At 41.6% G+C, this 26,591-nt stretch overlaps 1 protein-coding gene across 1 annotated transcript in view; it reads left to right on the top strand.

Annotated features, from left to right (window-relative positions):
- Positions 1 to 572: 572 nt before the first annotated feature.
- The window catches only part of dus1l (dihydrouridine synthase 1-like (S. cerevisiae)), an 82,858-nt gene continuing 56,839 nt past the window's right edge, over positions 573 to 26,591 (top strand). The window contains exons 1-8 of the mRNA XM_085963591.1: positions 573 to 741; positions 5,929 to 6,175; positions 7,671 to 7,779; positions 10,338 to 10,388; positions 11,488 to 11,600; positions 13,379 to 13,461; positions 15,288 to 15,391; positions 23,047 to 23,191. Of these exons, the coding sequence (XP_085819717.1) occupies positions 605 to 741; positions 5,929 to 6,175; positions 7,671 to 7,779; positions 10,338 to 10,388; positions 11,488 to 11,600; positions 13,379 to 13,461; positions 15,288 to 15,391; positions 23,047 to 23,191 (989 nt within the window). The 5' untranslated portion in view covers positions 573 to 604. The remainder of the gene's footprint in view (positions 742 to 5,928; positions 6,176 to 7,670; positions 7,780 to 10,337; positions 10,389 to 11,487; positions 11,601 to 13,378; positions 13,462 to 15,287; positions 15,392 to 23,046; positions 23,192 to 26,591) is intronic.

Raw genomic sequence — 26,591 nt, forward strand, 5'->3', positions numbered from 1 at the left:
GATCCCACGGCACTATTTCGAAGAAGAGCAGGGGAGTTATCCCCGGTGTCCTGGCCAATATCTATCCCTCAATCAACATAGCAAAAGCAGATTATCTGGTCATTATCACATTGCTCTTTGTGGGAGCTTGCTGTGCGCAAATTGGCTGCCGCAATTCCTACATTACAACAGTGACTACACTCCAAAAGTACTTCATTGGCTGTAAAGCACTTTGAGACGTCCGGTGGTTGTGAAAGGCGCTATATAAATGCAAGTCTTTCTTTCTTGTGCTAGTTTTTAAATTATGGAAAACATTACAGGTGCATATCTACCTGCACCACTCATTGTGGCTTAATATCCTCCCATATTTATAAACATGATAATGCCAACACTAAAATATAACTTGTTGAAACTATTCTGTTAATATAACTCGCTGCTTCTCCCGGGTTACTAACATTTTACTATTTTAACAGTGATCCACAATTTCTACACTAAATATTGCAAAAAGTCTGGAGAGAATTCAAGTCCCAACTTGATAAATGAACAGCCTTTTTAATAGCGTGAATAATGCTTGCGCAAGCAGTCAGAGACAACACAGCGGCCGCCCCGCAGCTCAGCCGGTGTAATGCCGTGCGCGGCCGAGGGGTGGTGCTGCGCCGCCGGACTGAATGCGACGACGGGGTTTGGTTTCCACTCGGAGCGGAGAAGGGGAAGGACCGGCCGGCGGTTGGATTTCAGGAGCGGACACGAAGTCAAGAGCAGGTGAGTGAGAATCGCATGGAAAGAAAGGAGAGGGGGGCCAGGGAGAAGGCAAGAGAGGAGAGGGAGAGAGCGGAGAAATGAGGGCAGAGAGGAAAGGAGCAAAGTAATAAAAGGGCAAGAGGGGGAAGGAAAAGCAGCGTAAAGGAGAGAGAGGGTTGAGGAGAGAGGGGAAGAGAGGTAAAGAAAGTCTTGCATTTCTGTAGCGATTTCCACAAGCTCAAGACGTCCCAAAGCGCTTTACAGCCAATGAAGTACTTTTTGGAGTATAGTCACTGTTGTAATGTAGGAAATGCAACAGTCAATTTGCGCACAGCAAGCTCTCACAAACAGAAATGTGATAATGGCCAGATTATCTCTTTTTTTTAGTGATGTCATTTGAGGGCTAAATAGTGGCCAGGACACCAACTCCCCTGCTCTTCTTTGAAATAGTGCCGTGGGATCTTTTGCATCCACCTGAGAGAGCAGACGGCGGTCTCGGTTTAAAGTCTCATCCGAAAAACGGCACCTCTAACAGTGCAGCACTCCCTCAGCACTGCACTGGAGTGTCGGCCTAGATTTTTGTGCTCCAGTCTCTGGAGTGGGACTGTGAACCCACAACCTTCTGACTCAAACACGAGAATGCCACCACTGGAAGGGAGAGAGGGAGGGATAGAGAAAAGGAGAGAGAACAAGGAAAAATGGCATCTATGTTGCTGAAAGTTTTCAAAACTGAACCTTCACCCACCTTCTTGATTGGCTGATACTTTGCTGGTACTTTTGACAGCTTTCAGTTTCACTTCTTACATGAACAAAATCTTAACAGATAGCCAGAGTACAATAGAAAGCTCTATGCCCAAACTGTTTAGTAAGTCTATTTGGTTATACAGTTTGATTATTTTAGACAAAACATAAATGTACAATATAAAACCAAGTTTTTTTCCCCCCTGAACATAGTTAAGGGGGAAGCTAAGAGACTTTCAAAATTATGAAAAGTTATGACAGGGTAAATGAATGGTTTCCATTAGTTGACAAATAAGTAGGGCCGTAGATGCAGTATTATCACCACAAGAACAAAGGAAATTAGAACAAAAGCAAAATACTGCGGATGCTGGAAATCTGAAATAAAAACAGAAAATGCTGGAAATACTCAGCAGGTCAGGCAGTATCTGTGGAGAGAGAAACAGAGTTAACGTTTCAGGTCGATGACCCTTTGTCAGAACTGGAAAAAGCTGGAGACAGAACAGGTTTTTAAGCAAAGAAGAAAGAACAAAAGGGAAGGTCTGTAAATGGCACTGGCAGAATGAAAGTCAGCTGCCATGTGGGAGAGAGAAAAAAAACAAAATAAATAAAATAAATGGGGAAAAAAACAGGATAGAGGCAGAGGTTATGGTCTGAAATTGTTGAAATCTATGTTGTGTCCAGAAGGCTGTAAAGTGCCGATTCGAAAGATGAGGTGCTGTTCCTCGAGCTTCATTGGAACAGTGTAAGAGGCCGAGGATGGTGAGGTCTGAGTGGGAGTGGAGCGGAGAATTAAGTGGGAGGCGACCGGAAGCTCGGGGTCACCCTTGCGGACTGAACGGAGGTGTTCCGCAAAGCGGTCACCGAATCTGCCTTTGGTCTCCCCATTGTAGAGGAGACCGCATCATGAGCAGCGAATACAGTATACTAAATTGCAAGAAGTACAAGTAAATCGCTGTTTCACCTGGAAGGAGTGTTTGGGGCCCTGGACAGTGGGAAGGGTGGAGGTATAAGGGCATGTGTTGCATCTCCTGCACTTGCACGGGAAGGTGCCAGGGGAAGGGGTGTTGGGGGTGATAGAGGAGTGAACCAGGGTGTCGTGGAGGGAGCGGTCCCTACGGGGTGCTGAAAGTGGGGGTGAGGGGAAGATGTGTTTGGTGGTGGGATCACGCTGGAGGTGACGGAAATGGCAGAGCATGATCCGTTGAATGTGGAGGCTGGTGGGGTGAAAGGTGAGGACAAGGGGAACCCTATCGTGGTTCCTGGAGGGAGGGGAAGGGGTTAGAGCAGAGGTGCGGGAAATAGAATGGACACGGGTCAAGGGCCATGTCAACCACAATAGAGGGGAATCCTCGGTTGAGGAAAAAGGAAGCCATGTTGGAAGCACTAGTATGGAAGGTGGTATTGTCAGAGCAGACACGGCAGAGACGGAGAAACTGGGAGAATGGAATAGAGTCCTTACAGGAAGCACGGTGGGAGGAAGTGTAGCCCAGGTAGCTTTGGGAGTCAGTGGGCTTGTAGTGAATGTTTGTTAATAGCCTATCCCCAGAAATGAGACAGAGAAGTCGAGGAAGGGAAGGGAAGAGTCGGAGATGGACCATGTGAAGGTGAGGGAAGGGTGGAAATTGGAAGCAAAGTGAATGAAATTTTCTAGTTCAGGGCAAGGAGTTCTAGTTTTGCCAGAGCCATTTACACTTCATCTAGAGCCATCTTTTGTTTCTTAACTTGTCCCATTACCATCTCCTTTTGCCTTGCACCATCTCTTAGTCTCTCCTGCCTTCCATCCTATCACAGACCTTCCCTTTTGTTCTTTCCGCCCCCCCCCCCCCCCCCCCGCCCCTGCACTTGCTTAAAAACCTGTTCCGTCTCCAGCTTTTTCCAGTTCTGACGAAGGGTCATCGACCTGAAACGTTAACTCTGTTTCTCTCCCCACAGACGCTGCCTGACCTGCTGAGTATTTCCAGCATTTTCTGTTTTTATTAAAGGAAATTCGAATACAGTTTTTAACACAAGCTTATTAGAACATGGAGAGCTTTCATCAGAAGTCACTATTGAGGGAGAGACTAACGTCATTTAAAGTGGAATTAACTAAGTGGAAACTGAGCTCACAGTAAACAGCCCCAATTGAAGAGCTAGCATAGGCACAACAGATGGATGGTCTCTATGCTGTAGTTTTGTTTTGATTATTCTGTAACTCAAAACATAATTGGACTCAAATATAAATGTCACAAACCAATGACCATGTTTCAAGTGTGGCAAATGCTTGCCCAACCGGGTAGTCCCTTGAGTAAAAAGAAATGTAGGTTTGCATGCATCCGTGCCAAAAATTGCTTTAAAAATGTTTTAAATCAAAAGTTATAATACAATTTTTTTGTCCAGAGCGATTTGTATTAAGGGAAATATTGTGTTGTCTAGAATCCATTCTACATCAGTACTAGTTATTTGTACATATACAAAGAACTGTCTCTGTTCGTTATTAAAACATTTCCAAAATGTTCCTCCGATTACTGTGAAAATCTAATAGGTGTAGAGTGCTTCCTGTGTAAATAATTCAACAGACAATTTCTTAAAATGCTACCGTGTAATTGCTACCCTGAATGGCCCTGATACTTTACAATGAGATCAGTTTGGTTCTAACAATTACAGGGGAAAATCTAAATGACAGAAGTATTTGTGGCTGCTTCTAGGCATCACATAACCATGTAAAATTGAACCTTTTTATGGCAAATTTGGGCCATTTCTGTGTGCTTTCCAAATATGGAGAGTGTGGTTGCAAGAAGCTAATTAGGGGATGTAATATACAGCTTGGCTCATTTGGTAGCAGTGTAGCACTCTTGACTGGTTCAAGTCCCACTCCAGGGAACAGATGAAAGGGGTATCTAACATGCAGCTCACAGGCCAAATCCAGCCCGTGAATTCCTTTCACCTGTCCCACAAAACCCCTGTGGACTCTTCTCATCTTTGGCCGCTTGTGCACAAAGGCAGTTTCAACATTGGCCCTTTTAAACTTCCCAGGCCGAGAGACTGGGAAGGCCTGCTCCATGATGGTCATAAATCTCCCAATCAGGGAGCATGCTTTGCCCGTTCGCCAGACTGAGGAAGATTAAAGCGCTGAGCCTGACGCTTCCCAGTTTGAGTGTTTCGGTGGAGAGAGTGGGAGAAGGAAAGAAGTAATGAAGAGGGGGGGGAGCATGGAATAGAAAGGCAGGTGGCTTGAATTTTGTGTTTGAGGGTTTCTTGTGGGGCTGGAACTTTTTTTGTGGGTGGTCTCACTTACTGCGTGTGAATTTTCTGCCGTATCAATAGCAGCCCACTCACTGGTTTTAACACGTGTAACCAGCCCTCCGATTCAAAAAGATGCATGTCCCTGGACTAGGCTGATACTCCAGTGCAGTACTGAGCGAATCCTGCACTGTTGGAGGTGCCATCTTTCAGATGAGATGTTAAACTGAGACCCTGTCTGCCTACTCAGGTGGATATAAAGATGCCATGGCATTTTTTGAAGAGGAGTAGGGGCTTCTCCCAGTATCCTGACGCTTAGAAAGATTCACAGATCATTTATCTGATTTCCTGTTTGTGAGACCTTGCAGTTGACAGCCACGTTTGCCTACATTAACACCCATTTGACACTTCAAAAAGTAATTGATTGGATGTGAAATTTCTTTGAGATGTCCTGAGGTGCTATATATAGTGTCAGCCAGTGGCTCAGATGGTAACACCCTCGCCTCTGACTCAGAAGGTTGTGGGCTCACAGTCCCACTCCAGGGACTTGAGCACATCAAGCTAGGCTGACACTCCAACGCAGTGCTGAGGGAGTGCTGCACTGTCGGAGGTGCTGTCTTTTGGATGAGACGTTAAACCGAGACCCCCGTCTGCTCTCTCAGATGGACGTAAAAGATCCCGTGGCACTATTTTGAAGAAGAGCAGGAGAGTTATCCCCGGTGTCCTGGCCAATATTTATCCCTCAATCAATATCCCCAAAAAACAGATGATCTGGTCATTTTCACATTGCTGTTTGTGGGAGCTTGCTGTGCGCAAATTGGCTGCCACGTTTCCTACATTACAACAGTGAGTACACGTCAAAAAGTACTTCATTGGCTGTAAAGCGCTTTGGGATGGCCGGTGGTTGTGTGAAGCGCTATAGAAATGCAAGTCTTTCTTTATGTAAATGCAAGTTCATTCTTTAAGAAAATTACAACAACAAAAAAAGTAACGATTCTGCTGTGTTTTGGACTGAGTGAGGTATATGTAGGAAAGTTTTATGCCAAGTTTATTCTGGTTGACTTGTGTCTGATTTGGAATAGTTCATAGTAACAATCAATTTCCAGATTAACATGAGCCAGATTTCAGTGTTCAGATACACTGTTAAAGGACAGCAGCTTTTTATTGCGCAGTGTCTGCCGCAGTAGTCTGCTATTAAGATCTGTCGTTTAGGCTTTCTTTAAAAGCTCCATCCTGCTATTTTTGCAGCCCAGCCAGGATGCCGAAACTTCATGGGTTTGATTTCTGGAGGACCACGCTAAATGGCGCTCGATATGTGGTTGCTCCAATGGTGGATCAGAGTGAGCTTGCGTGGAGGTTGCTTAGTCGTCGCCATGGTGCCCAGCTCTGTTACACGCCCATGCTTCATGCCCAGGTGTTTGTACGGGATGCAAACTACAGAAAGGAGAACCTATACAACGAGCTGAATGCAGAGGATCAGCCACTAGTTGTTCAGGTATGGCATCCAGGGCAGCTGCAACAGGAATAAAGTCAAACTATCTCATTAGCACCAGAAAATGCTGGAAAAACTCAGCAGGTCAGGCAACATCCGTGGAGAGAAATTTGAGTTGACGTTTCGGGTTTGACCCTTCTTCAAAACCTTTTGAAGAAGGGTCAAACCCGAAACGTCAACTCAAATTTCTCTCCACGGATGTTGCCTGACCTGCTGAGTTTTTCCAGCATTTTCTGTTGTTATTTCGGATTTCCAACATCTGCAGTATTTTGCTATCGTATCTCATTAGCACTTTGAGCTTCTCATTATACTTCCCCGTATTTCTAAATTGTAATGTCATTCTGTTTAATGATTTGAATTAAAAGCATTTATGTAATTTAAGAGTGCATTAACAGAAAAAATGAGAACTAAAATATTCATGCTAGGAAACGCAACACTGTGAAAGTCATAAAGTACACCTAGTACTTCGACAGGAAAATCCTCAACCTGGTTATACCACAATGTATTTAACTCCTTCATATGTATCTCCAGTTACTGTTCCTGTCTTGTCCTATTTGCATGGGGCTAACTTTCATACATTTATTTACTATAATCCCAAGATCAGTTGTGACACTTCCATTCAGCATACTCCTTTTGATTCCCTGGTCACAAGCTAATTCTTTTACTCTGATCCGCTTTGATTACATCAGTTATCAATTGGCTCAGTTACCTAAAAGATCAAAATCTTGAAATGGGTTGGATTGTTCATTATTTGCCCTGCCACTCATTTTGATATCTGCACACACAGAATTTGCTTATTATTAATGTATGTTAATCCCTGGAGTGCCCTGCTTGTGACCTCTTTCCAGCCTGAAAAGTTTGACCGTTTTCTATCCAGTGCCACACTGCATCTCCTTTTTGGTGGCTCCTTAGTTTTGCCATTGAACACCAATGTCAAATCTATAAAAGCTTTTTAAAAATTCAAGTCTATTATGAAACCCTGTCCGCAATGTCAATAATATCTTCAAAAAAACTCCAGGTTAAACAGGACTTCCTTCTGTCTGTCCTTTTTAACAAGTTATGTTTTTCGGAGTGTTCAGCTATTAGATCTTTAATTTGCCTTAATGTCTTTCCCTAAAACAGATGATAAACCTTACTGTTCTGTAGTTTCCTGGTTTCTTTACCCTTTGCTAGCCACTCTGATTCTCAGGAATTACTCCCAAACTTAGCAAACTGCCGTACTGAGATCTTTAGGGGGAAGACTTTCCTGCTTTTGCACTTGGATTCAATTGGATCACCTGGGTGCAGCAAGAGAGAGGAAAATTGAGCAGGAGGATTTACACATCTGTAATGGAGCCTGACCGATGTTCTAGCCATTAATCTTTTATGCGCTGCATCCAGGTCATCCAAAACCCCCAAGTACAAGAACAGAAATCTGCCACTGTATATTGTGGAGGGATTAGCTTGATTTTATTACTTGCCATCATTGTGTTCTAATGCTGACTCGTTTTTGTTCCAGTTCTGTGCCAATGACCCAGAAGTGTTTGTCCAAGCCTGTCTGCTAGCTCAGGATTACTGCAGTGCCATTGATCTGAACTTGGGCTGCCCACAGATGATTGCAAAACGAGGTATCGGAGTTTATTTCTATTGACGTACTAACCTGCACTGATGCTGTCGTAATGTAAGATAATCTACTGACTATCCAGCCAATGGCATCACCACTGGTCAGATCCAGCATGTGAGAAATTGCTGGCTGAACTGACAGCATCTTGGGACTTATTTTATTTCTGGTTGACCTGTAATGGAGCTGAAAGGCTTAGAGAAATGATCAAAATGCTACCAATAAGGCATTAACGCTTTTTAAATTGTGTATTTTGTTTGAGGATGTGTACTAACCAATAAAAGCCAGCTATATTACATAAATGTTGAAGCTTAATGGTTGAAAGCTATGATAAATATAAAATGTGCTCAGATTTCTTTCTCTGAGATACTGATAATATATAAAATAGTTTACTTAGTCTAAAATTGTACTTTGATGTTTTCCTTATTCAAATGCTGCACTTGAGTGTTAAGTATTAGAACAGCAGGTATATTGCAAGTTATTAGTGATTTTATAAAGCATGTGAGCAAAGATTAAACGGTTTATGAATATTGCCCAATACCTGGCATTTTAATCTTGAAACACTATGGATTTGCTGGTGTATAATACCAAAGATCTAATGGCCTGGTCACAGTGTCAGTCAGCAAAAACATTGAATGTAAAGATCATCAATGGGTAGAGCTGGTCATTAAGTGAGAACTTTGTGCACATTAGCAGTTGAGTCTTGATTGTGATGTCCTAAAATAATACTTGTACAAAGCTATTCTGAACATTTACAGTTTGAGTCAAGTGAGTAGCTTTCATGCATTGTATTAATATAGTAACAGTAGTATCTTGTTTTTCTATTTAAAAATAAGACAGTCGCACAACATGGAATGCTGAAGTTAAAATGGACCATCTTCTTTTGCAATTAATATGCACATATCTCCAGCCCTGGGATTGGGGCGCCATCTAGTGTGCAATGATAGTAGTGCAGTTTATGGTGGAATATACTTGCAAGTAGTCTTATAAATTAAGGAAGTGATGTGAAATCTTTTAGATGCCAACAGTAACGAATCATATTGAACTCACTGTCAAAGTTCAATTGCATAGAAAGATTTTTTAATAGAACAGAAAAACAAATTAGTTTCAAATATATTCATTGCAGAGGAGATTTACCAGAATGGTTCCGGGGATGGGGGATCTTAGTTACGAGGACAGGTTTGAGAAGCTGGATTTGTTTTCATTAGAGCAAAGGAGGTTGAGGGGTGATTTGATAGAAGTGTACAAGATTATGACGGGTTTGGATAGGCTAGACGGGGAAAGGCTGTTCCCACTAGTTGATGATGCAAGGACTAGGGGACACAGGTTTAAGGTTTTGGACAAGAGATGCAGGGGGGATGTGAGGAAAACCTTTTTTACGCAGCGAGTGGTGAGGACCTGGAATTCGCTGCCGACGGAAGTGGTGGAAGCGGAGACACTCGCTGTTTTCAAGGGGAGACTGGATAGGCACTTGAGGGAAATAAACTTGCAGGGCTACGGGGATAGAGCGGGGGAATGGGACTGACTGGTTTGCTCTACAGAGAGCCGGCACAGACGCAATGGGCCGAATGGCCTTCCTCTGTGCCGTATGACTCTATGACTATATTTTAGTAAGCTGAAAATAGTTCTGAACTACAAATTACTCATTATATATTAATTTGGCTGAAATAACAAAATATATATTTAGAGTTTGGAAGAGTAGTCCTGTAAGAGGGTAAACTTTTTCAGAAGTGCAGCATTTGAGTGTTTGGTGGGCTATAAGTAACCGAGGATAAAATTCGGGAGGTGACGTTGAAATGTTAATTGTCATCTGACGACCATCCTGAGTTTTCATGTACATCTAGCTTAAAGCAGTTATCTAAGAGGAAATGCGAGCTATTTTAATTTGCCATTTGTAACCCGTTGTCCTGTAACATATGTTTGTTACATATGAGAACGTGCAAGAGAAAAGAAACATCAAGTCAGGAAACTCTTTAAAAAGAAAGCTAAGGCCTGTGAGATGGTATGAAGTCCATCCAGTTACAGCACTGATCTCTGCTGGGTCGTGAACTCCTGACCGAGTTGCAGGAACCAGCAGCAGCAGTCTGAGCCTCATATTTTCTATTCTTGATATGTTTTCAAAAAGCCAATACAATAACTACATTACGAAGGTTTATTTTTATTCATAAACTGAATTGGCTTCCCCCTTTCCACAGAAAAGGGCTACAGTGGGACACTGCATCAATTGCGATCTTATTCTGATTTAAGATGCACCATAAATCACTTGCAGTCTAATTTGTGGTTAATTTTTGAGGCGAGGTGACATTGGGAATTTGCGGGTGATGTGGTCACGATTTTTCATTCATTTATATCAATGGGTGGAAAAACCTGTGTATTTCCAGTAAGCTCCCTGCTGCGTGTGAGGACCATGTCCTTGGTATGAGGCCTCAGAATGTTCCACTCTTTGAGTCTACCTCATTCTTGAAAATAACAATCCTATTTTAATCAAGTAGAAGTCACTTTGTATGAGAATATCTGGACTAACTATAATTAAACTTGACTTCTGTGTATTCGATCTGTTTACAGGGCACTATGGAGCATTTCTACAGGAAGAATGGGACTTGCTACACAAAATGCGTGAGTACTTCGTTATTGAAACAAAGAATTCTGTACAATTGTCTCTTCAATTTCTTGGAGCTGAGTTAGGATGTATGTTTTAGTATTTGGCATTATATGCTTCAAGTTTCAGAAACCCGTTCTGGGAGATGTTTAATGTGGGTAGAGGCTGCTCACTGAACAAACTTTCCCTACTGTAGCATTTGCCCCCTATGTGCAGTGTGCTGCAAGTGCAAAATTTAAGGGCGATTGAAGAATCTTTATGGGGAGAGAACTCCGTGAAATTATGTCATCCTGTGGTTTGTATGTACAGCACAGACCCTACAGATGAAAGCTGTTTAATCACAGCAGGCTGTTTCCAGTCATTCAGAAACTTAAGAACATAAGAAATAGCAGCTGGAGTAGGCCATTTGGCCCTTCGAGCCTGCTCCGTCATTCAACAAGGTCATGGCTGATCTTCTACCTCAACTCCACCTTCCCGCCCAATCCCCATATCCCTTAATTCCCTTCGTTCCCAAAAATTTATCAAACTCTGCCTTGAATATACTCGACGACTGAGCATCCACCGCTCTCTGGGGTACAGAATCCCAAAGATTCACAACCCTTTGTGTGAAGACATTTCTCCTCATCTGATGCCTAAATGGCTGACCCCTTATTCTGTGACTGTGACCCCGTGTTCTACATTCTCCATGCACTGCACTTCACAAGCCATATCTTTCCCAGCTTGGGAGCGACAGTTAGTACATGGCATGGGAAGGGGGAGTAAAGAGAGGGAAAGAGTGAGGAAAGGCCAGTGATGCAGACAAAAGATTGCATGTTAGCTGGTCCAGTAACACAACATACTGCTCTGCTAATACTTTGCAGAGTGGTAGGACAGTTTTAAAGCTACATATCCCCATATGACAAATTCCTGATTTTAGCAGGGAACTTGGGAAATGCGTTGAGTAAAAACAGATACATCACCAGAAAAAGGGAACCGAAACTAGCGGGTGTGCCACCCTGGCGCACTGAGCATTACAGAGGCCTTGAGAGTAAGATGCTTGCTTATTTCAAAGAGTGAAAATAAAGGTAGCAGCAAATGAGAAATATGTATTCGTTATATTTAATTTTCCTTTCACAGTTTCTGAGGCACATAAGAGAATCTCTGTTCCCATTACGTGCAAAATCCGGGTTTTCCCAGAAGTCAGTAAAACTGTGCAATATGCAAAGATGCTGGAGAAAGCAGGTTGCCAGGTAAATAAAGACATCCATATTTTGTCTTCTAATAATCCTGATTGTTGTGAAGGTTTTAATTCAGTAAATATGGAGTTGCCTGGCACATGTTCATCACCCACATTTGGGTGATTTGTAATTCTAAAGGTGTTGGCTTGGCTCAGTCAGTAGTGCTCTCATCCGAGCCAGAAAGTTCGCCTTCAAATAATATGGTCAGAGTTTCCATGCTTCGGATGAGAAACTAATGTGCTTTATGAAATATTTAGCAGAACATATGCTTATTATTCCTGTAAAGCTACATTTTCCATGATAGATAGTTTTGGTACTATTACTTCCTGACCTCCCTTTTGATTGCAGTATTGTGTCATAATTCAGAGCCATGCATTATTCAGTAACGAACTCTGCAATACAATATAATCAAATTGGAAGCCAGTGAGTAACCTATATTTATGGTACATTTAACTCATTTTCTCTCAGTTTGCAAAGAGGAAAATCAAAATTTGAGCTTTTGGACAGTTGAGAGTATTCAGAGTATTCCTTCACACACTTTTTTTTAAAAATTCGTTCACGGGATGTGGGCGTCGCTGGCACAGCCAGCATTTATTGCTCATCCCTAATTGTCCTCCTTCAACCACCGCAGTCCATGTGGTGAAGCTACTCTCACAGTGCTGTATACTTGTTTGGTACAACTGAATGGCTTGCTAGGCCATTTCAGAGGGCAGTTAAGAGTCAGCCACATTGCTGTGGGCCTGGAGTCACATATAGGCCTGACCAGATTTATTTAATAAACTGAATTTAAATTCCACATTTAGATTTGAACTCGCGTCGCTGGATCTTTAGTCCAGGCCTCTGGATTGCTAGTTCAGTAACGTGACCGCGATGCTACCGTACCCTTAAATTGGTAACTTAATTATTCAAAATAAATATCAGAGCTGAGGATGTTACACTGCTGTGACTTGATTCAAATATGCATGATTATTTATTCCAACTTCTGCAGAAGATTGGAGAGGGCCCATTTAACGAATGAATGTTTCTGTATATAACCTACCCTCACCCCCCCAGCAACCATTGCACTTCAAAACTCATTTGTTTGAAGCACTGAGATGTTTTGATGTTCTAAGGCATTATTTAAATACAAAATTAGTTTTTGTATATAACCAGAATCAATACGTTTTGAATTTGGGAGAATTCAAAATCATGTAAAATTAACTCAGAAACCCAATGCCCTACATTCAATTTCAGATATTTTCTCCTGAAGCAAACGCGGCGACACTATAGTACAGTATCTGATTAGTGTATTACATTAACTGGTTTGGGGAAATTTTGGCACATTCGCCTGTGGGACTGGTGTTAAAATCTAGCTCCAACCAATAGGATTAAAGTCTAGTTTCTCTCTTGGTGGGAAGAGCCCTATACAAGTTTCCATTATCCCAGCTCTGCTTCTTGTGGGTATGGACTCGAAGCAAAAAACTGCCTCAATTTTAAACCCTCTTTTTAGGAATGTTGCTCCTTTTGTAAATATGAAGGGGGGCCCCGTGGAAGATGAGAAGCAGTCTCTTTGCAGCAAACTGATATTCAAATGTAATGAATCCTATTACAGTCAACAGAGCTGCAAAATCTTGCACGGAATAAAGATAAATGCTTGTTCAGGTCCATTTCAGTGAAACTCATTATGTTGCACAGTTAGAACAAAAGAAGAATTCTGTTGCTTGTCACACAACTGCTGTTGACCTTCGTGCTTTCCGAATGTTATGGTTTTAAAATACATATACAAGCGAGAAATCTCTAATCTGTTTCAGCTGCTAACTGTTCACGGTCGTACCAAGGAACAAAAGGGGCCCCTGACCGGTGTAGCTGACTGGGAACACATAAAAGCTGTGAGGTAAGCAGCCAATACTACTGGGCAGCAATGTTTCCTCTAAGCTACGCGCGTGCGCAGCCGTGTAGTAAACGGCAAGGTCCCGTGCAGGCCGCTCACGAGCTTTTACATTGGAGATACCCCTCATGCACAGAAATTTAAAGGGATCGGGCATTGCTAGAAACAAGCCACGCAAAACATAGTGCAGCCTACGGGGAACATTGCTGGGCAGTATACAAAATAATAGGTAACAAGTGCAACATTGGCCTCGTACTGTAAGTGAGTTCTTTACACCTTTCTCATCAGCAAAATGAGTGAAGGAATGCACAGTTAGGAGTGGAATCTTGGCTTATCCATGGCCATGTTATCAAAGTTCTGCAAGTAAAATTAAAGTAAGTTTAGTTTTAACTTCATGTGAACACAAGAGTGAAAGATCAGTGATTTCAATCTTGTGAGATTGTTGAATTTGGGTTATTTCTACACTACCAGCACTATACACACACCTCTAATACCATCTATATGTCTCTAATGCTATTAGATGACAGTGTGTTTTAATTTTTTTTGATGGTGCTACTTTCCCTGTGCAGATCACCACACCTTCAGGAAGGACCAGTAGCTCCAGAGACAGCTACAAGAGCAGCGCTGACCTCTTCTAGCCCATTCTCATTCACACAATACCTTTCCCTTTCTTCATCTCCCCATAAGGAAGTGGTCTTACATATTTGAAAGTTGTTACGATTAGTTGTAATAAAACCCGATGAAACAGACCAATCTTAAGTATGTAGGATTCTATCAGCGTCTGATCCCGCCCAAACAACTCAAGCTCTTTCACCGTTTCATTGATAATTTCTATCATCCTGTTGACCTTCCCTCCACAGCACTGTGTGTACTCCGTGCGTGGTTTTTTGCAGCTTCCTCTTTCACATGGTTCGATCCTAGTGGCCCCAGAACACAGTTGGAACATGGAAGCTCATCAAGTATCACGCTGCCATCCATCACGTTTTATATAGCTCCTAAAGTTTTATGCAAAATAAATACTGATCATAAATCCCCCATGTATACACAGAAAACCTGAACAGGTCCAGATGAGCATTGTATTTAGCATGTGGAGCTGACGCTCATCGTACTTGCAAGATTGTCAGTTGGTCCATTCACAAGCATTGTATCCTGGGAGCCCACCGTGGCTCCTCAGTTTTACTCTATTGTCCCCTTTATCATTGCACCTCCTTTACAGGAGTGACATTAGATTGACAAAAACAATCTTTGATGTGTTGAAGAGGGTTCAGAGAATAGTGCAAAAGATGATTCCAAGATTCAAGGGCTATAAGTTCTAAGGAGGAACTTGCAAACCTGAAGTTTACATTGGAGAAAAAGATTATTGGGATGGGGAGGGAACATTATGCAGATTTTTTTTTTTAAACTGAGGACTGTAGATGATGCGCGTAGAAGCAGGCTATTTGATTTGGATTGTGAGCATTGAACTAGAGGACACCGGTCTTAGAATGAATAATCCTCAAGCGAAACTCGAGATTAGAAGATAGATTTCTTCCCAAACAACGGATTTGTCAGCTAGGCTCCCAGTAAAAGCAGTTGATTCTGTGTCAATTCATTCCTTTGTCAAAGAGCTGGATCTATTTCTCACATTGTGTTGCATAGGATTGTCTTCTAACGAGGCACTAGTACTGTAATAGTTTTGAGAGTTAACAATTTTTGATCTTAATATAAAATTTCATATATACAAGTGAATATAGACACTACAATTGATCTCATTCAGCTACACAGATAATTAACTACAAGTTTGGTAACTAAAGATTTTCCTAAAAAAAAATGAAATATGCTGTTCAATGCAGGAAAGAAGTGAACATCCCTGTTTTTGCAAATGGCAACATCCAATACCTGAGTGACGTGGAGCGATGCATTCAGGAAACAGACGTACAAGGTGTAATGAGTGCAGGTATGTGTTCAAAGCAAATTGACTTCAGCTAGATTCTAGTTAGCCTGATTGATTTCGGCTTACAAGTACCCGTTAAGTTTTTCTTTTTTGTTACGATACATCTATATATAATAATAGAAAATCTTGTGTCTGCATGCATTTCCCATTGACAAAACATTTTCTATCGACAAAACCAAAACCTTGTCAACTTTTCCCCATTATAAATTGCTATGTCCACGTTTATAATGGAAATTGACTATGTAAACTTGTCATGCTGCAATTACACCCTCGCGTCAGTGGTGGCACTGTGGCACCTCAGTTTTGTATTTCCAAACTCGGCCTGTACTGCAGAGAAACGTCTATGCTTCGACCAACAACTTCAAATTGCTATAAGTTTTGCTATCTATCTATCTATATCTATATATATATAAAAGGATACTTCTGTCTGTCATTCCGTCTGTCTGTCTGTCTTGAATTAACTCGAAAGTTATAGAGCGTACCTACACGTGCGTTACGTCGAAAGAAAGCTGACGATTCCAAAACCGTCCTAAGCGTATTTACGTTTCGGCCGGACAAAAATTGTTCGCGCGTTATGCAAAAAACCTTCAAAATTAAACTCATTATCTGCTAAGTAGCATTGATTGACTGACGTCAAGGTCGACCAATCCTGTGCCGGCACGATTGACCAATCCTACAGTTCAGTCGCCTGATGGTTGGCCAATCGCTGCGTCTGGGCGGGACTAATGCTTTTCAACTCAGGCATCGGGCAGCCATTGCTTCACTACTTCCAGCTCAAACTACTCTGCTAATCCAGCTTCGAAAAAGTTAGTATCTCTTTTAAAAATTACATAACATTTACCAAAAACGTTTTATAAGTACTTTCACTTTCATCTTTGAAGCTATTAAAAGGTAGAAATGTTGCCCGGCAGCAGATTCACAGAGGGACACAGACAGGCCCCAAAGCCTGGGACTCTATTTAAAACATTGCCCGGCAGCAGATTCACACAGGGACAGACAGACAGGCCCCAAAGCCTGGGACTCGATTTAAACCGCCCGGCCCAAAACAGCCCTGGCAAAGCCAGGCTCCCCCAGCTAGTATATAAAAAAAGGATACATCTGTCTGTCTGTCATTCCGTCTGTATTGAACAAACTCGAAAGTTATAGAGCGTACCTACACGTGTGTTACATCGAAAGAAAGCTTACGATTCCAGAACCGTCATAAGCATATTTACTTTTCGGTCGGACGAAAATTGTTCGCGTGTTATGCAAAAAACCTTCAAAATTAAACTCATTATCTGCTAATTAGCATTGATTGACTGACGTCAAGGTCGACCAATCCTGTGCCGTCACAATTGACCAATCCTACAGTTCAGTTGCCTGATGGTTGGCCAATCGCTGTGTCTGTGGGCGGGACTAATGCTTTTCAACTCCGGCATCGGCCAGCTATTGCTTCACTACTTCCAGCTCAAAATCTGCTAATCCAGCTTTGAAAAAGTTAGTATCTCTTTTAAAAATAACATAACATTTACCAAAAACGTTTTATAAGTACTTTCACTTTCATCTTTGACGCTATTAAAAGGTAGAAATGTTGCCTGGCAGCAGATTCACACAGGGACAGACAGACAGGCCCCAAAGCCTGGGACTCGATTTAAAATGTTGCCCGGCAGCAGATTCACACAGGGACAGACAGGCCCCAAAGCCTGGGACTCCATTTAAACCGCCCGGCCCAAAACAGCCCTGGCAAAGCCGGGCTCCCCCAGCTAGTTTAACTATAAATCGTATAAAATCAAAGTAATCATAATACAAAATAAGGACAGAATGTAAGACTGTAAAATAGGGATTCTGTGCAGTCTAGACCAATTACCCCCACCCTCTAATCGCACTTCACTGGAAGACTACACTTGATCTTCACTTCCCATGTGTAATGCCATGGACATCGATAAATATTTAAAAAGAAACAAAGCAAAGATAGTTTCCAGGAGGATCAAGCAGAATTTTCATATGAAAACTGTACCCCTTATTTAAAAAAAAAAAAAAAAATTGGGATTTTACCAACCATTAAATATACACACTTATTTCCATTCCCCACTGTATGCCCCCGTTGTCAAAGGAATGTTTAGGTAATCTATTCTCTGGCCTTTCACTGGCCAGTCACCAAGTGCCCAGGGTGCGCGGCATCTGATTTTTTTCCCTCATCCGGTGCTTCCCCACTCAGCACAGACCCAATTGAGAACTGAGCAGACTCGACAAATCAAATGTCCTGTGTGTTGGCTACCGGTAGTGGAACATTAAGAGACATTTTCTAAAACAGTAGCAAACTAATAGCTGGCAAGCAGGTATCTTTACCAAAGTAATAAAAGTATAGTTTATTTTCCGAATGGGGTAACAACACATTCTGAGGTTTGTGATTGTTAGTTGTTGTCAAGGCAGAACAAATAAGGACAAGGGTTTTTCAAAATCTCAACTTAAGTCCCCACAAAAAGAGCAGGCACAGACCTCCTGCTAGGCCATGTTTAAAGTGTATTTTAAGCAGGCTTCTTTTATAAAAAGAAAAAAAATGATCCTTCTTCCCCATCAAGTGCTCTCCATAGATAATAATGAATGCAAACCTATGTTCTATTACTCCACTACATAATTACGTGGACTATACAGCATATAAACAGGCCATTCAGCCAAACCAGTCCATGCCGGTGTTTATGCTCCACTCAAGCTTCCTCCCAACCTTCCCCGTTGGTATATGTTGATATATCAATGTGCTGTGGTATTGAATCACCGGAGGTGTCTTTGATAACCAAGGCAAATAGAAGCTAAAATAGACATTTGCTTACCAGCAAAATAGCTCGCATTTAGCTGAAATGTAACCCATAGGGAAAATAATTACACAAGTTTTAACAACTAATTGTTAAATGGCTTTTTGGGCATTACTGCAGTGATGTAGTTGAATATATCCAACAAGCAACTTTCATTTTTACAGCACCTTTACAATGTGAAGCACCGTGGGATGTTTCATTATGTTAGAGTACAGACACAGAGCAGTAATGGGAGAAAGCGGAGGGATAACTAAAGGCACGGTTTTAAGGGACTTTAAAAGGTGGGGAGAGAAGTAGCAAGGTGAAGAGGTTTTGGCAGGAAATTCCAGCAAGCAGAAAAGTATAACAAAATTTTCATGCTGCATACTTGCAAAAGTATACAAGCAGGTTTTAAACAATTAGAGGAAAACAATTGGCAATAACTTTATTAAATAGTGCTGTGAATTTGTTTTTGTAATTAAAAAAAAAAAAAAAAAAAATGTCCAGTGGAGGGGGATGTTGTCTAAGGAACCCTGGATCCTGATAGTAAGTGGCCCAAGATGTTTATTTTTAAAGGATTATGAATCTGTATTTATTTCTGCAAAACTAATTTAAACCGGATAGAAAATGTTGTAGTTTAATAATGTACTTTGACACACACTGTGCATTCTTATCTGTTTACATTCCTGGCATTAGCCTTCAGTGCAGTAGCACTCTTGTCAAGGCTCTGCTTTGGCGAGTGTGCAATTGCCGCCTGCTGTCCCAGTGAAATCAAATGGAAATTCTGAAATCCACCTGGTTGCAACGTTGGGTTACTGTTAAATGTTAAGTTAATCGTCAGTTCATTATGTGCCCTTTTTCTCCCCCCCCCCCCCCCCCCCCCCCCCCCCTTTGTATTCCTGGATTATGTGCCATTTTACAGAATCTTGAACTGTTTGATATAAAGCACAGGATGCACACAATTTGAGATTCAGATTTGAGAAGTCATTGTTTGATATGGCCCTTTTAAAAAAAGATACAGATTTGAATCTTCACCAGTTCCAGTGTCAGCATGGATCTTTGGTACTGATTCTGCATACTCTTGCTGTAATGTCCAACATGTTTTGCATTTTTCCTGTACTGCACCTTGATGCAATTCAGCACAAGGACACTCCATAACCAGAACAAACATGGGAAGATATTTGTATTGTAACAACAGCTTCTATTAACCAGAACCCATTCAGTTATTGCCAGTAAATAAAAACCAAATGGGGAGCAGCACTTGTACCGTGTACTTCATCCGAGTTGTTACTTCACAAACGCTGAGCAAAAACTAAGCTTATTTATAATTTTATTGAAACCCGTTTACAGGAGCACACATTTTATTCCATAACAGCAGTAAATCTCTTACTGTTTGGTGCTTCTTCATTTTAATAGCACACATGGTTGGCCATCTTCTTCTGTGTACTTTCATTCATTGTTCTGATTGTTGGTCATTTGGGATTCAATAGAGGGAATTTTATTCGGTATGTAAAGTTGTCCTGCTCTGGGTCTGAAATTAAAAAATGAATGTACCCAGAAAAGCAAATTCTAGGTGAGTCAACGGCCTGCCTTTTCTAATCAAAGTCCTGATTAGGAGCCACTTCAGTTGTGGTTTTTCAGGCAGAATGTTTTCGTCAATTAAGTTTAAAAACAGAACCTAGCTGCTAATTCATTATAAGAAGTAAACATGTTACAGGTGTTTGCAGCAGAATATCCCAATATACCTAAAACATTGACCTATTTAATGCCAATTAAGGAGAAGCGCACAAACAAATATTTGCGTAAAAGGCAAACCCTAGATGAAACAAACAGTTGTGCTGGGTTTGTGTGAAAATTTTTTTTTAACACGTATGCTGGGAAAATAGTATAATTGTGCTATGATACATTGTAGGAAGTTAATCTGCTCTGATGGTGCTGTCATTGATGGGAGACCACCACTTTGATGTGATCTCACTTACATTGGCATTATCAAGGTTAGGCTAGCTATACTTCACTTTTGGGGCTGGCACAGCAAATATCTTGGCTCATCAAAAGTTCAACAGAGATGCTAAAAGTGGCATTTTTGTATTAAATGTTCACTCAGAATCTGTCTCCTGTATTGACACTGAATGAACATAATGGGATGTTTTGTGTTATGTTCAAAACATTGTAAAAATGAATGAGGAAGATGAATAGAGTCTTTATTTCTTCCCTACTGTTGGTTGAAAAAAAATTAAACCATTTTATTCATAAAGTAGTGACTGGAATAGTTTAGCCTTGGAGAGGTAGTGATGGTTGATCACTGCACTGGATCTATCAATGAGGTAACTCGTCCTCTGTAAGTTTGATGCTTTAGAATCGGGTCACCATGTTAGCCGTTGCAGTTCTAAGCCTCAAATGAGTGTAAAACTGGCCTTTGGAGATAGATTTGGCCATTTAGAGGTCAATTTTGTACAGTATGAGTTCCATTTTTAGAATACACGGTGAAAAGTGTGAAGTGATACATTTTGGTAGGAAGAACGAGGAGCGGCAATATAAGCTAAAGAGTACAATTGTAAAGGGCGTGCATGAACCGAGAGACCTGGGGGTATATGTGCACAAATCGTTGAAGGAGGTAGGGCGGGTTGAGAAAGCGGTTAAAAAAGCATACGGGATACTGGGCTTCATAAATAGAAGCATAGAATACAAAAGCAAGGAAGTTATGATGAACCTTTATAAAACATTGGTTTGGCTTCAACTGGAGTATTGTGTCCAATTCTGGGCACTGCACTTTAAGAAGGATGTGAAGGTCTTAGAGAGGGTGCAGAAAAGATTTACGAGAATGATTCCAGGGATGAGGGACTTCAGTTACGTGGATAGACTAGAGAAGCTAGGGTTGTTCTCCTTAGAGCAGAGGAGGTTGAAAGGAGATTTGATAGAAGTATTCAAAATCATGAGGGGTCTGGATAGAGTAGATAGAGAGAAACTGGCGGAAGGTTCGAGAACCAGAGGACACAGATTTAAGGTGATTGGCAAAAGAACCAAAGGCGAAATGAGGAAAAACTTCTTTACGCAGCGAGTGGTTAGGATCTGGAATGCACTGCCGAGAGGGTGGTGGAGGCAGATTCAATCGTGGCTTTCAAAAGGGAATTGGATAAGTACCTGAATAAAAAAAAATTTGCAGGGCTACAGGGAGTGGGACTAACTGAAGTGCTCTTGCAGAGAGCCGGAACGGGCCGAATGGCCTCCTCCTGTACTGTAACCATTGTATGATTCTATGAAAATCTGAAGTGGGGGAGAGACGATTGCTAAAGTGTGTTATTTTTTACACAACAGTTAGAATATAGCATACCAGCTAGAGGTACAGTTAAAGTAAAAGTAGAAAAAAGAGAAAATGGGGAAAATAAAGGGAAGACCATGCCAGCAGAATTAAAATGGCTATGGTATGTTAGTCTGAGCTAGCTTTCATGACCTCAGGATGAAAAGGCCACCCACTACAACCACTGGGCCTGTATTATAGTTATCAGGAGAGACTCGAGATACTGAAACTATTTCTATTGGATGCCTTTTAAATTATTCCGGTTTTTGATAGTGAATAGGGAAAGAATATTCCCTCTGGTTGGGAAATCAGTGACAATGAGTCATCAATTTAAAATTGTCACTGAGAGTGAGAGAGAGATTCGGAGACATTTAGTCAGAGGGCTGTTGGAGCATGCGATGCTTTACCTCAGTGAGTGGTTGAGCCAGAGACCATTGCAAGTCTTGAGAACAAATTGAAGCCATAAATGCCTCTATGTTCTTAATCATGTGTTGTACTGATGTCCAGGCTGCAACAAATTCCTATTTTTTTTTTCCATTGTGAGGGATACCATGTTTCGCTTTCGAAAAGCATTCTGAGTGGAATAATTATCGAGAGTTTGTGCTTTGTAGCTGTTAAATGAGCCTGCACAGAATTCTTACTGTTAAACAAAACACTTTTTTATGTGACATAAGGTTCTGTGTAAAGTACAGTGCACACACTGGCTGTAAATGTATCAAGTTTTACCAGGATTTATACAGGAAACTGGTTTATCCGGAGGTTGTATGCCCGGAAACCTCGATCTAACGGCAGAAATCAGCAGCCGTTTTGGTTAGGTTTTTTTTCTTTGCCTAGCATTTTTTTAACAGTCAGGCTCTGGAAAGCGTCTCTGTAGCTTAGCAACAGCTTCAGAGACGCTTCCAAGGTACGGGCCGAGTGTTTACAAGCTGTTGCTAAGCAACAGTGTTTGTTGTCAGCTACGGAGATGAAAACCTCCTATCCTTCAACATTAGCGCTGGTCTATCCGGAAGTTTTGATAGATCGGCAGCAGCTCGGTCCCGTCGGTGCCGGATATCAGAACTTTTCCTGTACTAGTATTTTAAGATGTTGCATCCTCCAATTAATTTGACATGGTTCTGAAGAATGAGTTAAAAGCTGGACCAAGGCTCTCTATGACTCAGCAAGTTTATCCATTGGGTAGCTGAGCTGTACAGACCAGGAAAATCCCAGGATTGATCCCCACTCACTATTGACCTGCTTGACTTCAGCGGGGGCAGTGATTGGTGACAGTCCAGTTGGCGCCTCTGATTGATTATGGAGGCAAAATTGGGCTCAAAGAAAAAAATATGACTGAGGAAAGTTTCTGTTTCTGATGTTGATGTCAGGATAAAGCTCTGGTGTGGTTCCCACCCACCATGGTCTAGTAGTTCATTGTCAAGGCTCACACATAAATAACAACCACCTCAACTGCACCTTGACAAAAACTCAGCGGCTTCAGGAGAGATGGATGGGAAGGGGAGAAAATTGACAGAAAAATGTATGTCTGTAAAAGACTATAAATAAACAAATGTAATTTTAAAAACTCCAATTTTTCTACCTTTTTCTGACAGAGGGAAATCTACACAACCCAGCTCTTTTTGAAGGCCACAAGCCTCTTGTGTGGGAGATAACAGAAGAGTATTTGGAGATTGTCAACCAACACCCTTGTCCACTTTCATTTGTCAGAGCTCATCTCTTCAAACTCTGGCATCACACGTGAGTCAATGAACAAATTTTCTTCGGTGTTGGCTTATTTGATATTGTCATAGTGATTAATCATTTCACAGTGAGCAATGTAGATAACATCCTAAGCTTTATTGAACTGTGTAGATAGCGCTACTCCAGATAGCAAAGCTAGTACCAGCTGGTCTGTCTTCTGTGACATTGAAGATTTACTCATGAAAGTGCAAGGAAAGTCATAATAGTATTGTTCAAAGATTGACCACTTCTGTAAGTAATCTCTCTAGTCCTGTATTCTTATACATGGTAAGACTGGACAGCAAGGAAAGAATGAGCTTTATTCCCAATACTTTTACACGCCTGAAAACTGAACAACCTCACTAAGTAGATATTATCTCAGACGGTCACACAACCTGCCATTAGTGAGAGGACTGGCTTTTAATTAATACAGTCATCATAGATATTTTTGAAACTGGAATCATCTACAAATAGGAGAATTTTATAGAACTACTAAAAATATTTTCATTTAATTGTAACCGTTTACCCATATATCTATATTAAATAATCTTTTGCCTGTAATATGTTATCATTAAGTGCAATATCGTGGCAATCCTGCAATGTTACTTACTGGGCTGTGGTCCAATCTTTTTTCCTGTCCTGAAGAGATGATTCATGCTGGGGGTACAGTTCCATGGGTGCCAGCTGCCCTCTGGTGTGCTCTATGTGGTTGGGAGTTCTTCAAGGACATTTTGATTCACTGCCTTTAGTAATCAGTGACTTTTTATTGGATTTACTGAAAACTGAAGAAGACTTGAAGCAGTGAGTCAAAACAACCTGACGGAATTTCTTCGTCTTCTCCATATCATAGTTAGAACATTTTACACAACCGAAAATTTGCTGTTTTTAATTTATTTCATCCCAATATAACAATAAATAGCGGACTGTGTTGGGAAACAGATCAATTTGAAAACCAAAAGTTTCCACAGTACAGAAGGAATAAATGACAGTTTCTGAATTGTTGAAGCATCATAGTTCTTTCTGAAATGATCATTGTACCAACAAGCAATCAACCTGAAGCAGAGTTTGTGAGCTGGTGAAGGCGTTGCAAGTTTGATCATCTATGGTCTTGCTCTGCTTTGGGCGTTGATTTGATTTTAGTTTTTCCTTCATAATTGAAACAATTTGGTGTCCAGGAGGTTGTAAGGATTTCAGATTACTTCCTTTCAGTTTGATTAGGTATATATTATTTAGTATAACCTCACATTTTCAGTTACTTCAGGGAATTGCACAATACTGTTGAATGCAGTCTAATTGAAATCAGTCCTTAATGTAGTGACGTGTTGTGCACGGCATTCAATTGCTGAGGTTTTTTTTTATATAAAGTCCTGTTAATTTAACTTATCATTTATGTTTCTAGCCTGAGTAACTTTGGCAACTGTGATCGCCAGAAACTTTCACTGCAGCACTACACGAGTTATTGTTGTACAATATCTTTTTTATTGCTGATACTTATTTCATATAGAGATGAGGAGGGGGTGGGGCCACTTAAACACAAGCACAAGTACTATGGTTCTGGTTCCGCCTTGAGATTTTAGGAGACCAGACCAGCCAATGTAGGTCAACAAAGATGGGTGTCGTGGGCGAGTATGACTTGGCACAAGGATATGGGCAATAGAGTTTTGGAGGGCGGTACATCGGAGGCTGCCCAGGAGAATATTGAAGTAATCAAGTTTGGAGGTGACAAAAGGCATGCATGAAGGTTTCGGTGGCAGAAGGCAGAGGTGGAGGTGGGTCATGCTATGGAGGGGAAAGTAGTTGATCTTTGTGATGGAAGGGCTATGAGGTTGGAAGCTCAGCTAATACATAGATACAGAGAAGATAGGAGCAGGAGTAGGCCATTCAGCCCTTCGAGCCTGCTCCGCCATTCAATTAGATCATGGCTGATCATCCAAATTCAGTACCCGGTCCCTGCCTTCTTCCCATATCCCTTGATCCCTTTAGCCTTAAGAAATATATCCAACTCTTTCTTGAATATACTTAATGAACTGGCCTCCACCGCCCTCTGTGGCAGAGAATTCCACAGGTTCACCACTCTGGGTGAAGAAATTCCTCCTCATTTCAGTCCTAAATGGCTTACCCCTTATCCTTAGACTATGACCCCTGGTTCTGGACTCCCCGGCCATCAAAAACATCCTTCCTGTATCTAGTCTGTCCAGGCCTGACAGAATTTTATAGGTTTCGATGAGATCCCCTCTCAATCTTCTAAACTCCAGTGAGTATAAGCCCAATCGACACAATCTCTCCTCATACGTCATTCCTGCCATCCCAGGTATCAGCCTGGTGAATCTTCGCTGCACTCCTTCCATGGCAAGAACGTCCTTCCTCAGGTAAGGCGACCAAAACTGCACACAATACTCAAGGTGCGGTCTCACCAAGGCCCTGTACAACTGCAGCAAGACATCCTTGTTCTTGTACTTGAACCCTCTTGCTACGAAGGCCAACATACCATTTGCCTTCTTAACCGCCTGCTGCACCTGCATGCTTACCTTCAGCGACTGGTGTACAAGAACACCCAGGTCTCTCTGCACTTCCCCTTCTCCCAATCTATTACCATTCAAATAATAATCTGATAATAATGGTCAAACAGGATGCCAAGGTCTGGTTCAGCCTGAAACAGCATCCAAGGAGGGGTTGGAGTCGGTGGCGAGGGTATGGAGTTTGTGGTGGACGCCGAAGGCGATGGCTTCAGTCTTTCCAATGTTTAGCTGGAGGAAGCTATGCTCACCCAAGACTGGATGTTGAGCAAGCAGTCTAACAGCAAGTGACAGTGGAAAGGTCAATAGTGCTGTGGCGCGATAGAGCGGAGCGTCATCAGCGTACGTGTGGGAACTGACCCGTGGCTTTGGATTATGTCACTAAAGGCAGCATTTACATGAGGAAGAATTGCCAAGGATGGATGCTTGAGGGTCTCTGGAAGTGACCTTGAGGGGATTAAAAGAGTAGCTATTGCTAGAGATGCCCTGGATATGATCAAATTGGTAATAGTGGAAGCAAGCAAGGTCTATCTCACGGAGCTGGACAATGAAGGTGATGCTTTGGAGAAGGATGTGTGATCTATCAAAAGATAAATGTAATCATAACTAACTTCAAACTGTGCTCATAATCACTGATGCAGTTATTTGTTAAGAAATAGAAAGAGTTTACATTTATATAGCGCCTTACATGACCGCAGACGTCCTAAAGCCCTCACAGCCAATTAAATGCTTTTGAAGTGTAGTCACCTTTGTACTGTAGGGAAAAGGTGCAGCCAATTTACACACCGTGAACAAACCAAATAACCTGCTCTTCTTCGAATAGTGCCATGAGATCTTTTATGTTCACCCGAGAGAGCAGATGGTTGTAAAACGTGTGTTTAATAGTCTCATCTGAAAGATGG

Source organism: Somniosus microcephalus, chromosome 21, assembly GCF_052327205.1.
Source record: "Somniosus microcephalus isolate GS21.2 chromosome 21, FLI_Smic_1.0, whole genome shotgun sequence".
Classification (NCBI taxonomy): Eukaryota; Metazoa; Chordata; class Chondrichthyes; order Squaliformes; family Somniosidae; genus Somniosus; species Somniosus microcephalus.